Source organism: Tachysurus vachellii, chromosome 8 (genome assembly GCF_030014155.1).
Source record: "Tachysurus vachellii isolate PV-2020 chromosome 8, HZAU_Pvac_v1, whole genome shotgun sequence".
Lineage (NCBI taxonomy): Eukaryota > Metazoa > Chordata > Actinopteri > Siluriformes > Bagridae > Tachysurus > Tachysurus vachellii.
This window is the reverse complement of record NC_083467.1, coordinates 26,914,043-26,926,501: the sequence shown is the minus strand read 5'-3', so window position 1 is coordinate 26,926,501 and position 12,459 is coordinate 26,914,043. Positions and strand designations below refer to the sequence as shown.

Below are 12,459 nucleotides of genomic sequence, written 5' to 3'. Positions count from 1 at the left end.
GCATCCCTGACACCAGAGATTCCTTCTATTAGATGTTAAAAATGCTAAAGCTCTCTTAAATCAATCTTTTCAAACAGTTTGAAACCATGAGTAAGTGCTTTTTTTTCAGGGCCTTTTATTTTCATGGCCATGCTTAGTCAGTATATGATTAAAGAAGTGAATATTTAACAAGTTCAATCAAGTGGACAAAAGAGGAAAAGAAAAAGGGAAATATCTCCAGTAAGAGCTGTGCCACTTGGTCAGATCCTCTGTAGTGTTTTATACATAGCGATTAAGAATGCATGCTTTATTTCAGGGATTTTTTTAGTTGCTGTTGTTGCTAATAAAAAGCAGAGTCAGAGCAGGAAGCAGAGCCAAAAAATGTGGAAATGACTGTCACAGATCCAACATATTTGCAGTGGGCTGTTCGTGTGTGTCCGAAAACAGTAAATATCTCTTAAAGCCTATAGTGAAATTAAAGATCTGTACAATACACTTTTTTTTGCATGATGTCAACAAAACAATGATGAGCAAAACTGATCACGTTTTGATTAAAAGCTGAAAGAGTGAAAAGGCTTGTAAGCAAAACTAGGGCAAAAAACACACTGTGTAAACAGGCACTAGGGAAAGTCGTGCCAAGATTAGCGTTGTAACTTTCCTAAGAGATTGCATGGCGTTATTCAATGATCCATCTAAGGATAAGATGAGCTAAGTGCACTGGTTTAAGAGTTTAGAAGTTAGAAATCCTGACATTAAATCAGAATCGATGGATTTTTCTTTTCCTCAAACGTGCCCATTTTCTGAAGAATGAATGCCATCTTTGAAACAGCAGCCAGAAGTCTTAATCGTGTTAAAACGGATCTGAGGTCAGCTCATTCCTTCGTGTTTTTACATCTTATCGTAATCATCCCCCAGGGATCAGCAGGAAAAAGGAAAAAACAACCCAAATCATCCAGATTTCTAAAACTGACATGACCTTGTTTTATCTTTTATTTTTATTTTGTAGTAGCATGACGTTGGGGGGCACGGTGGCTTAGTGGTTATCACGTTCGCCTCACACCTCCAGGGTTGGGGGTTCGATTCCCGCCTCCACCTTGTGTGTGTGGAGTTTGCATGTTCTCCCCGTGCATCGGGGGTTTCCTCCGGGTACTCCGGTTTCCTCCCCCGGTACAAAGACATGCATGGTAGGTTGATTGGCATCTCTGGAAAATTGTCCGTAGTGTGTGATTGCATGAGTGAGTGTGTGTGTATGCCCTGCGATGGGTTGGCACTCCGTCCAGGGTGTATCCTGCCTTGATGCCCGATGACGCCTGAGATAGGCACAGGCTCCCCGTGACCCGAGGTAGTTCGGATAAGCGGTAGAAAATGAGTGAGTGAGAGTGAGTATACTTATGTATACATCATAATCCAAATCTGAATCACACAATTCACAGTACAGCATGGTATACAAATATATCAGTAAAAATAATAATAATAAATAAAGAATGCATAATTATATAGTTAATACTTACCTGGCAGTGGCAATACCATGCTCAGCCAATGCACTTAGGCTGTGTTGACCCTTGCAAAGTGGTGGCACAAGTGGTTAATTCTGTGTGTTGTTTATCAGAAGGTCAGTGTTCAAGCTCCAGCACTGCCAAGTTTCCACTGTTGGGCAACTGAGCAAATCCCTTAACCTTCCCTGCTACAGGGATGCTGTATTGTAGCTGCCCCCACGCTCTGACACCAACCTCTAATGCTGGGATATGTGAAGAAAAGAATTCCACTGTGCTGTAATGTATATGTGGTGATAATAAAGGCTTCTATGCAAACTTTCAGAATTACTGTTAAACACTATGAGAACTTTGGGCAGATGATATCCGCCAGCATATATGAAGCTACCCCATTAGGAACCAGTTAATGGTACTGTGGTGGCTTCTGTCATTTGTAGACGATCTCCAACACCGCAGAACACATGGATTCATTAGATTAAAGGAGATAATTAGATATAAATGTCAGAATCCAAATGCTTCTCTGGGAAATTGGAAGAGTCTAATCCCAGAGCTTTTTACTACACAGTTGTGCCAGGTTTAGAGCTCAAATAAAAGTGCAGAGAGACAGAACATCTGTGTGTTCACCGATTACAAGTGGGTGAAACCATTTCTGCTAATTTGTTGAAAGTATTTCTATATCTGTATCATGCTATTCCTAATGTGTCCTGATGTCTTATTTCACTTTCCCTTGACTGTGATCGTCAACCCATGAAGCCATTACTGTGCTCTGGTGGTTTTTCATGGTAACCCTACTGGAATCTGATGGAAACCATTAAGCCAGTTATCACACAGTGATGGAATGTTTTTTACACATGATACAAGGCATAATTGTGGTGTTTAATAGTAATCAGAATGTTCCTCATGGAAACCTAAAAGTTTCTGACGGAAATTATTAGATTTACGACATGTGATGGAAACCATTTTATACCTCACTATAGACCTTTGTTTGAAGAACCACATCAAACTTCCTTTTTCATTTTTAATCCTAAAGACTTACTTTTCAGTTTTAAATTTTACTTAAGTTCAGTTTTGGATTATGTCAACCTAGGCTTCTCTCTCGACTCTCTACAATCCTATTAAACAATGCGTACAACGGTTAAAGTATTTTTTATATATCCCTATAGAAATTCACAAAAATTCACATCCTTCAATTCTTCTTTTTCACTAAGACCAACATTCTCAAAATCAATGGCAATTTTAACCAACTGATTATTTGTCTTATGTGTCACTTTATTGTAATGAACTTTGGTCGTTATGAGTTGATTTAAACGAACTGCAACAGAAATGTGAGACCTTTGTGAGATGTAATAAAATTCTAAGATCTGTGGGTTTATGTGAAAAGACAGAGGGATATTATTAATAAGCTGAAATGTGTCAGAAGCCGGACTTTAAGGTAGTGGCTTACATCATTACAATATAATGCACATTCCTGCGGTTGCCCAGGTCTGAGGTTGAGAAACAATGACTTCACCGCATACGGGTCGGTGCATAACGACACATTTCTGAGTAATTAGATCAACGCTGTTTGCAAACAGATACACGAGGCATGTTTTGTTTTATCACAGAATTTTGGTCTATCATTGCAGTTGCCGTGTGTATTTGCGACAGCTGAAGTCTCTGCAGTGGCTAAGCTGCATTACTGGAAGTTCAGCCGGATGTCTTTGGCTTGTCCGTGGGTCCATCCGTCGATCTGCGTGTCCATCTAAGGGTCTCATTAGTACGATAGCTGAATGTTTGTAGGATTTATGGAACGGTGTCAAGATCACAGCAAATCAGGTCAAATTCAGTAGCTTCTTGAGTCCGTCGAGTAAGAACGATTACTCGTCCCCCCAAACAGTATACAAATAATATCATATTAGGTAATGGATATGCAGTGCAACATGATTTAATCACATCTGAGGAGGTATAATAAAGTCTGGAGCCATGAATACACTACATGTGTTGAAATAGTGCATTAAAACAAAACATGTTGTTTTTTTTTTCATTACATTCAAAACACTTATATGTTCATCAACACACCGACAAAGGGTTTAAAGGATTTGTGTCTGGAATCAAATAATTGTGCACAAATTGCGTGCACTTTGGTAAGAAACAAGACAATGACAAAGCATGTTTTTTTTTTCCTCTCTGAAAGAAGAGGTGATAAACAAAGCACACAGTAGAGCTCGCTTTCTGATTGGCTACGGCTGAGTCACGTGTCAACGCTGTGCAAATTGCGCGTTCATAAAGCGCTTCGGAGGCGCGCAAGAGAAGTAAACAGTTCCCGAGGCGCGTTCTCGGTGGATTCTTTAATTCACCTTATTCTCGTTAATAAAACCTCGAAAAGGTTTTTATTTCTTTCCGACTTCAGCTACAGTGATAGCTAAGTTTGGAAAGGAGAGGACAGAGGAGTAATATCCGTGCGATTTGTCGTACAGTTCGTGTGTTTTTCAGGAAATCGCTCGACTTTGACCAGGAATATTATTATATTTCTATTTTAATTCTATTATTACACCAAATATACAAAGCGAAATATGGAAAGCTCAAGTAATAAAAAGGGCTGTTGTGGTAAGTGTGTTAAAATAAGATGCATAACAAAACAACAGTGTAAAATGCACTCACTTCTAATGTGTAGAAATGTGTAGAATTTTTTTTATTATTATTATAAAAAATTCAATTTAAATTCTAATGATTTTTTTTTTTTTTTTTTTTTTTTTTTTGCAGATTCTATGCGTGACTTTTTCACGTCTGCGAAATTTCTGATTTATGTTGGACATGCTTTATCAACCTGGGTGAGTCTGCTGTAGTTTTAACTGAATTAAACAAATATAATAATAATAATAATAATAATAATAATAATAATAATAATAATAATAATAAATAAGGTTCAGTGATAATTCTATACGTTTATGCGTTTTTATCATTTTTTTAATTTATTTTTTATTTTTTTAAAAATGATTAGATGTATAAACTCTTAACAGAACAAAGCGAGTATTATTCTAAACTGCTGAACAAATTAAAACTCTTCATTAGATGATTTTGATAACACTTGTAACTATTTCTGATTAATTATTGTCATTTTTTTCTATTCAGTTAAATTAAAATGCTGAACATGTTTTTTTTTGTTGTTGTTAATGTCAGTAATTGTATATTGATGTTATTCTTTTTTTTTTTTTTTTTATAAATTTCCATTAATTGGAAATGTGCCAAGAAATCATTTGCTACTGCAGTATAAATTAGAAAAATTCAAGTATGAACCACTAATGGAGATATAAAAATAGCACCCCATGATAATAAGTCTCTGTCATCTGTCTTTGTTTCGTGCTTCTCTGGTAGTCTTATGAGCTAAGATCGTTGTTGATTTGTCTCTCAGGGAGACCGCATGTGGAACTTTGCAGTGGCTGTGTTTCTGGTGGAGTTGTACGGAAACAGTTTGCTCCTGACCGCTGTGTACGGCCTGGTGGTGGCCGGATCAGTGCTGTTGCTTGGAGCCATCATTGGAGACTGGGTCGACAAAAATGCTCGGCTCAAAGGTAAAAGTTCTCCCTGTTTACTGCTCTGTGTTCACGTGCATAATAAGTAGCGTATAATATCTAATATCTGATTCTGCAGTAAACACCAGTAAGTACTGTTGTGTTTGTTTTCAGTGGCCCAGACGTCTCTACTCGTCCAGAACAGTTCAGTTATCTTGTGTGGTATCCTGCTGATGCTGGTTTTCAACTTTAAAGACCAGCTCACACACCTCTATAACGGATGGCTGCTGGTGAGTGCCTGATTAACTGTGGTCTAAAGTGTCTGTAGTAGGTATAAACCTCTCCATATGCATCTTATGCAGAATTAGTACCAGTTAAAATATTAAGTACAAAATTATTTTTGCTTGTTTTTATTTTAGTTACTGAGTTCAAAAAAGTACAATTTTAGCTACAGGTTTGGAGATTTGAACAATTATTAGCTACTAATAATTTTTTTAACTACACTATAGTTTTTTTTGGATTTTCTCAGCTGTTTAGCTACAGTTTGGTTGGTTTTAGTAGTTTCTAGCTACAAATCTTGAGGTTTTACAATTACATTACAGTACTTTAGGTATAGTTTGTATAGTGTTTAGCGGTTTTAAACTCCAGTTTTGGGGGTTTTAGTAGTTTTTGTAGTTACAGTATTTTGAGGTTTTAACAGTTTTTAACTAAATATGTTGCAACAGATTAATTTTTCTACAGTTTCATCTAGTATTGCCAATTTTTGGTAGTATTTTAGCTACAATTCTCCGGATTTTAGCATGTTTTAGCTACGATTTCTTAAATTTTTGTGTTTATATAAACCTTTGGTCATGAATTGAACCAAGTCAATGCAGGTGAATTTATTCATCATTTAAACAAACATCAATAAATACCCATGTTAAATATCTCGATTACTGATTGTTGTTAAAGCATTGCAAAAATCTAAAGTTATGCTCGTAAAGTCATAAAGATTTTTGTATAGTGCATTTTATTTTACTTTTCAAGATACAGGTGATGTTAAAAATTAGCATAAAAACTAACTATTCAAGTTTAGAAAGTTCCTTCTTTTTAAACTGCACTGGAGTTGAAATGACTGCGAAAAGAAAGCGAAGATCTTGTAGTGCAGCTTATAGGTGAAAGGGCAAATAGCAGCTGTCATTTGCCTGAAAATGGATAAGGACCGCAAGGTATGCTGGGATACCGACACCTTATCTTTACATAAAGGATCTGCTAGTGTTCATTCCAGCACATTTTCTTTACTCCTTCTATCCTTGGCCTGTTTAGTAGTTCTTTATATTAAAAAGAATATTGTTTCTATGTATGTGAGGAATGTTCTGGAAGTTGAACAGGGTTAAAGCCGAAGTTGACGAAAAACACGTTACTGTGTAAGCAGAAAACTGGGGCCTGTGCAAAAGAGGCGTGTTGTTGCCCTGGTATTAGCACGCTTAGCACATGACCCTTTTTTCCACAGCTGTAACCTGGTAACACAGCTAAAAAAAAAGAACAAGCTCATTTTTGACTGTAAATAGGCTCATGAAGGACTAACATAATGCAGAGTATCCTATCAGTAGTAGTGGATTTACATTACATAAGAAATAGGGGGGTGCCAATATTTTGGTGCAAGGTATAAAACTTTGTTTTATTAGATTAATTGTGGTTCCTTTATTGCTGTGACATTTATTGAATAGAGAAAATATGCAGAATAGAGTTCCAAAATTATTGGATATTAGTATTGTTCGTATTAGAAGTGATAGTGGTCGCAATGTTAGTATTAATATAACGTATAAACATTACAAATAGTAATATATTAAGAGAAAAGATCATAAATACTAGTAGTGTTAGTAGCAGTTGTGGTAGTTGGTTGTAACAGTATTAGTATTATAAGTTCTAGCATTAATAATTGTTTCAGTGGTAGCTTTATTTGTAGAAGTAAAGGTAGTTGTAGTTGTGTTAGTGGTAGTACTGGTAATATTGTTAGCAAAAATAGTAGTAGAGCTAGTAGTATTACTAATTGTAGTACTGTAACATTATTGTTAGTGGAAATAAATGTTTTTATATTAGTGGAGGAAGCATTATTAATTGTAGTATTGGTAATAGTATAAGTAGTAAAAGTAATAGTAGTTTGTGTAGCATTAGTATTGTAGCAGTGGTGGTAACAGTAGGGGTTGTAATAGTGTTATTAATATCAGCAAGAGTGTTGCTAGAAATAGTACTGTTATTAGTAGAAGTAACAGTACTTGTAGTGGCAGCAGTATTAATATTAATTGGAGTAGTGGCAGTACTAATAGTAGGTAGTATTAGATATAGTATTAGTAGCAGTTGTGGTAGGTTGTTGTAATAGTATTGGTATTATTAGATGGAGCAATAATAGTAGTTGACGTGGTGATAGTGGTAGTAACAGTGGCAAGAATAGGATTATTATTATTAATTACTAGTAACAGTATTAGTGGTGGTAGTTCTAGTAGTGGGAGTACTGGTTACATTTTTACTAGTAGAGGTAGTAGTAGTAAATTACAGCAGTAGTAATAATTTGGGTATTAGTATTAGCAGTAATGGTAGAAAGAGTATTAGAATTATAATAGTCATAAAAAAAATAACTACAGTTATTTGCACTGTAATGTATTCTCTTGCTTTATATACATTGCTGACTTGCACACACTATGTACAGTATATTGAGGTCTTTATTTAATTTATATAGCATTGTCTGTAAACTAAATGTGTCGTTATTTAATTAGCTTTTACTGTCCTTAGTTATGAATGAGAGTGTGTGTGCCCTGCGATGGGTTGGCACTCCGTCCAGGGTGTATCCTGCCTTGATGCCCGATGACGCCTGAGATAGGCACAGGCTCCCCGTGACCCGAGGTAGTTCGGATAAGAGGTAGAAAATGAGTGAGTGAGAGTGTCCTTAGTTATTTAGTCTGTACTTTTGAGGGTCACCAAATTCCTTGTGTGTGCAAAATATACTTGGCCAATAAACCTGATTCTGATTAGTAGAAATAACAGTAGTAGTTATATTATTAATAGTAGTAATAGTAAAAGTCATATTAGTAGCGATAGTCTAGTAGGAATAGTATTATGAAATGTTAGTAAGAGTAATAGTAGGAGTAGTAGAACTAAACTTTAATAGATCTTTAATATTTAACTTGTTTTGAGAGCAACAAATTAATACTTCTTCATGATTTGTGCTGATTCAGGGATTCATTGGACAAACAAGCTGTTTTTGTGGCTTCACAGATCTTTATGTCACCATATTAAACTCCAGTTTGCTATGTAATTCATAAATATGTTTTATTTTAAAAATGAACATTTAATGCATGTCGGTTGCAGTCGATGTGTACGGATATGTCACAGGTTTGTTGTGGTTGTTGTTACAGACGTTTTGCTACATTATGGTTATCACCATCGCCAACATTGCGAACCTGGCCAGCACGGCCATGTCCATCACCATTCAGAGGGACTGGGTGGTGGTTGTGGCTGGAGACGACCGCAGCGGCCTGGCAGGTCAGAAGACAACGCCGATCCTATACACGATGTTACCGATGATACACAACACACTCTGTGTTTCAGTTACTGTACAAGTATAAGAACATGTCATACATTTTCTGTCAAAAAAATCTGTTTATAGTTAACAAGTGTTCTCACTTATAGCAGCTATAAACAGTCGTTCCATCACAAGACTCTCTTTCTTTCCTCTCTCCTGGTAATTCTGTGTATGTTACCAAGAAACCAAATGTTTTATGATAAACAAAGGACTTTAAAGGGTTAATAATTCCAGAATTTAATTGCATCACCGTCGTCATCATCATGATGACCACCACGACTATCATCATCATCTTCTGCAACTGCCTAAGACTTTATAAAATCTCTAGTTAATTACACTTCCAAGTTCGTTTGCAGCGTGTTAATCACTTTGTTTGAGTGCCATAAACCCGCTGTAGTAAAACTCTTGGATGAAATCCTGCTGATTTATTCGGTTCCTTCCAGCACAGTCACGCAGATACGGGATTAAATAACAGGACATTCTGAATTAACGATCGCATATCGGAACGATCGGAAATTTCATTCACAAGAGGAAATAAGGGTCATAAAATGTTATTGTATTATAATAGTATATTGTTGCTTTTATTGGATTCAAAGCTTAAATGCTGTTAATAAGTTTCTTATAACAGCTTTTCTTTGAGTGAGAAATGAGTGATGAGTTTTTTTTTTTTGTTGCTTGTTGAACTTTCTGTTCTAGACATGAACGCCACGGTGAGAATCATCGACCAGCTGACCAACATCCTGGCCCCGATGCTGGTGGGCCAGATCATGGCGTTCGGTTCCCATTTCATGGGCTGTGGTTTCATCTCAGGCTGGAACCTCTGCTCCATGTGTCTGGAGTACTTCCTGTTGTGGAAGGTGTACCAGAAAACTCCAGCGCTAGCCATCAAGGCAGGACAGAAAGACTCTGAAAACCAGCAGTTGAAGCCGCTCAATGTTCAAGGAGGTAAGACTTTTTTTTGAAAAAGAAATACGTTTTTTGTCATGTTTAATAGTTTTTACAGGAACCTCACATCCGTTTCCTTCGACTGCTATTCATTCTTTTATGACGTTCTCTCAGAACTGGAGATGGGTGAAGGCCTGGCTGAGGGTTCACAGCTGATGAACGAGGGATCTGTGGTGAAGCCCGAGACAAAGGAGAAGCAGAGCTGCTGCTATCAGATGTCCGAGCCCCTGCGCACTTTCCGTGATGGCTGGGTCGCCTACTACAACCAGTCCATCTTTTTCGCTGGCATGTCGCTAGCCTTTCTGTACATGACCGTCCTGGGCTTCGACTGCATCACCACGGGTTACGCTTACACGCAGGGCCTGAACGGCTCCATCCTCAGCATGCTAATGGGAGCCTCGGCTGTTTCGGGTATCTGCGGCACCGTGGCCTTTACGTGGGTGCGCAAGAAGTGCGGCCTCATCCGGACCGGGTTCTTTGCCGGCATTGCTCAGCTGTCCTGCCTCATGCTCTGCGTCGTGTCTGTTTTTGTCCCCGGAAGTCCCTTTGACCTGAGCGTCTCTCCTTTCCAGAGCATGATAAGCCACCTGCTCGGGGACAACGCGCCTCTGCCTGAGGCTCCCACCATGGCCAGCTTGATCACCGCCAAACCCCAGGAGATGCTCAACATTTCCACCATGCAGGCTGAGGAAGTCCCGTACATCGAGTCTTATCTGTCTGTCAGTCTTCTTTTCGCTGGAGTTATTGCTGCTAGAGTGGGTAAGTTGTGTTGTGATTTGTTTACCATATGACCTTTCGTTATCACAAGTTCACTGCACTGTTAAACTATTGGCATTAATATTAAAAGTGGTTACGAGATCAGTTCGAACGTTTGCGTTGCCTTTCTGAGCGTTTTCCCTGATATCTCTGTTCATACGGCAGCTCTGTAATCCTGTCTGAAGAAGAAAAGAAAAAAACTCGCTTCTGTTTTTCTGTTGTCTTTCTATAATAATTAAATTGGACAAAACACAAAACATAATTCAAAGGAATATGAAACAAAAACACTAAAAAAAAGTAAATTTTTCTTCTTTATGTTTGCCCTGTTTAAAATAGAAAGAAAAAGTTTTGCAATCAGCTGTACTGTATGTTATAATATAAGACGAAGAGCGTTACAAAGTGCAGACACTGGAGACTTCTTTCCTCGACGTTAAATAAACATCTCCATACAGAAACGGACCTTAATTTGAGCAGCGCAAATCAACCACCTCGCTTTGTGTAAGCCGTTACTATAGAAACGATTTCGATTCTCTTGATTACTTGCTTATTGGAAACAGTAGTCAAATGTCAGAATGACACAAGAGCTGTAAAGTCAACCTTTGAGGCCAATCGTCATTTGTGCTTATGTGGCAGTAAAAGGAAAAAAAAAATAAAGCTGGGTTTGATCAGGTGACTTGGTTCTCTTTCAGGTCTTTGGTCTTTCGACTTGACCGTGACCCAGCTCATCCAGGAGAACGTTGCCGAGGAGGAGCGAGGGGTCATTAACGGCGTCCAGAACTCCATGAACTACCTCTTGGACCTGCTGCACTTCATCATGGTGATCCTGGCGCCCAACCCCGAAGCTTTCGGCCTGCTCGTCATCATCTCCGTGTCCTTTGTCGCCATGGGGCACATAATGTACTTCAGATACGCCTTCAAGAACCTCGGGGCTCGGCTGTTCCTCTGCTGTTCGCCCGATCAGAAAACGGACATGGACACTCCCTCGCTTCCTTCCGTGTAAGCCGTTCAGAAAGACACTTTCTTATCCCTGCTACGAGGATGTGGGTTTTTTTTTTTATTTTCATTATTGCTCAGAAACACTGCTAAGATAAGTCGTATTCTCGACAACGTGTCCACTTCCACTCACCTCCGAAACGCTGCATTAAAGACACAAAGGAAAAAAAAAAACCCACGCACAAAAACGCCATCGCTCGTTAGTTCCCTTTTTAATCGTGCCGCATGTGACCTGTATTTATTCCCGCTTAGCTAGTGCATGCTTTATTCAGTACCGTTTTAGCCGTATCGTTACCTAGCGCTTCAGTTGCTGTTTTTTTTTTTTTATTCTCGCGGTTCAGGGGTCGCATTCAGGAATACACAAGATCAAGATCGTTGTCTGACTTGCGTCTGATCTATAGTCACTATGTCAGATGTGGTGGTGCTAATGTGTTACTGCAAAAGCCTTGCACTCGCTCGCGCAGTGTTTTTTTTTTTTTTTTTTTTTTTTTACTCTCTTAAAATCCAAAGTGGAATTAAAACCCACATCAGGGTGAGCGAGAGGAAAACATCCGTCTGCCTTTATATACATTCCAGGTGTTCTGTGAATAGATTATAGTACAGTACAATACAGCATAATATCATATAATAAATAGCCTTTTCTGCTTTGTAAGCTGATGCCACCTTGAGTTTTTTTATATATATATTTTAATCAAAAAACATAAGCAGTGCATTAACCTGCAATATATTATAGTCCATAACAGCTATTTTTCTTTTATTGTCGCACATGGCAACCTATCGGAAGTTGGCTCTTTGAGTTATTCTGCATGTTCAAATCAACACCCTTTGATTTCATTTGTGCAAACTTTTATTCTTTTCTTTTCTTTTTTTCTTTCTACCCCAGATTTTTCAAACACAAGCACTTTAAGTGATTAAGGCTTATTTAGCGCATCAATGCACATTCAGGTCCATTTAACATGTTGCACAATTTCCTGCCATAGCAGGGCTCCAGCTGCACAGATCCAGCTTTAATAGTACAAGGTGAAAAAGAAAAAGAAAACCACCAGGCTCAGCCCTGAATACATCGGTCTTGCTCAAGTACAAAGCAAACACGGCGTATTTAATCTTTCAGCATGGGTTTGGAGGGACGTGTCGAACATCCTGCCAAACCAGAAAGTGCAGACTGCAGAAACTCCCTCTGCGTTTTTGTGTCATAAAGAAGGTTTGAGAGAAGGAGGTCAGCTGTAGAGGACATTGAGGT

At 38.2% G+C, this 12,459-nt stretch overlaps 1 protein-coding gene across 1 annotated transcript; it reads left to right on the top strand.

The window, feature by feature from the left end:
• Nucleotides 1-3,743: 3,743 nt before the first annotated feature.
• slc40a1 (solute carrier family 40 member 1) lies at nt 3,744-12,238 on the top strand. Its single transcript, XM_060877091.1, has 8 exons — nt 3,744-4,058; nt 4,215-4,282; nt 4,864-5,023; nt 5,138-5,253; nt 8,359-8,485; nt 9,222-9,470; nt 9,585-10,229; nt 10,916-12,238. The coding sequence occupies exons 1-8, from the start codon at nt 4,025-4,027 to the stop codon at nt 11,224-11,226; spliced, it is 1,710 nt and encodes a 569-aa protein (XP_060733074.1). The 5' UTR covers nt 3,744-4,024; the 3' UTR covers nt 11,227-12,238.
• The last annotated feature ends 221 nt before the right edge of the window (nt 12,239-12,459 follow it).

Excerpts from the sequence above, each read along its gene's own strand:
- slc40a1 (XM_060877091.1), top strand. The coding sequence starts at position 4,025 with ATGGAAAGCTCAAGTAATAAAAAGGGCTGTTGTG. Across the intron at positions 8,486-9,221 it reads CGACCGCAGCGGCCTGGCAG|ACATGAACGCCACGGTGAGA; the intron begins GTCAGAAGACAA and ends TTTCTGTTCTAG. Across the intron at positions 10,230-10,915 it reads AGTTATTGCTGCTAGAGTGG|GTCTTTGGTCTTTCGACTTG; the intron begins GTAAGTTGTGTT and ends GTTCTCTTTCAG.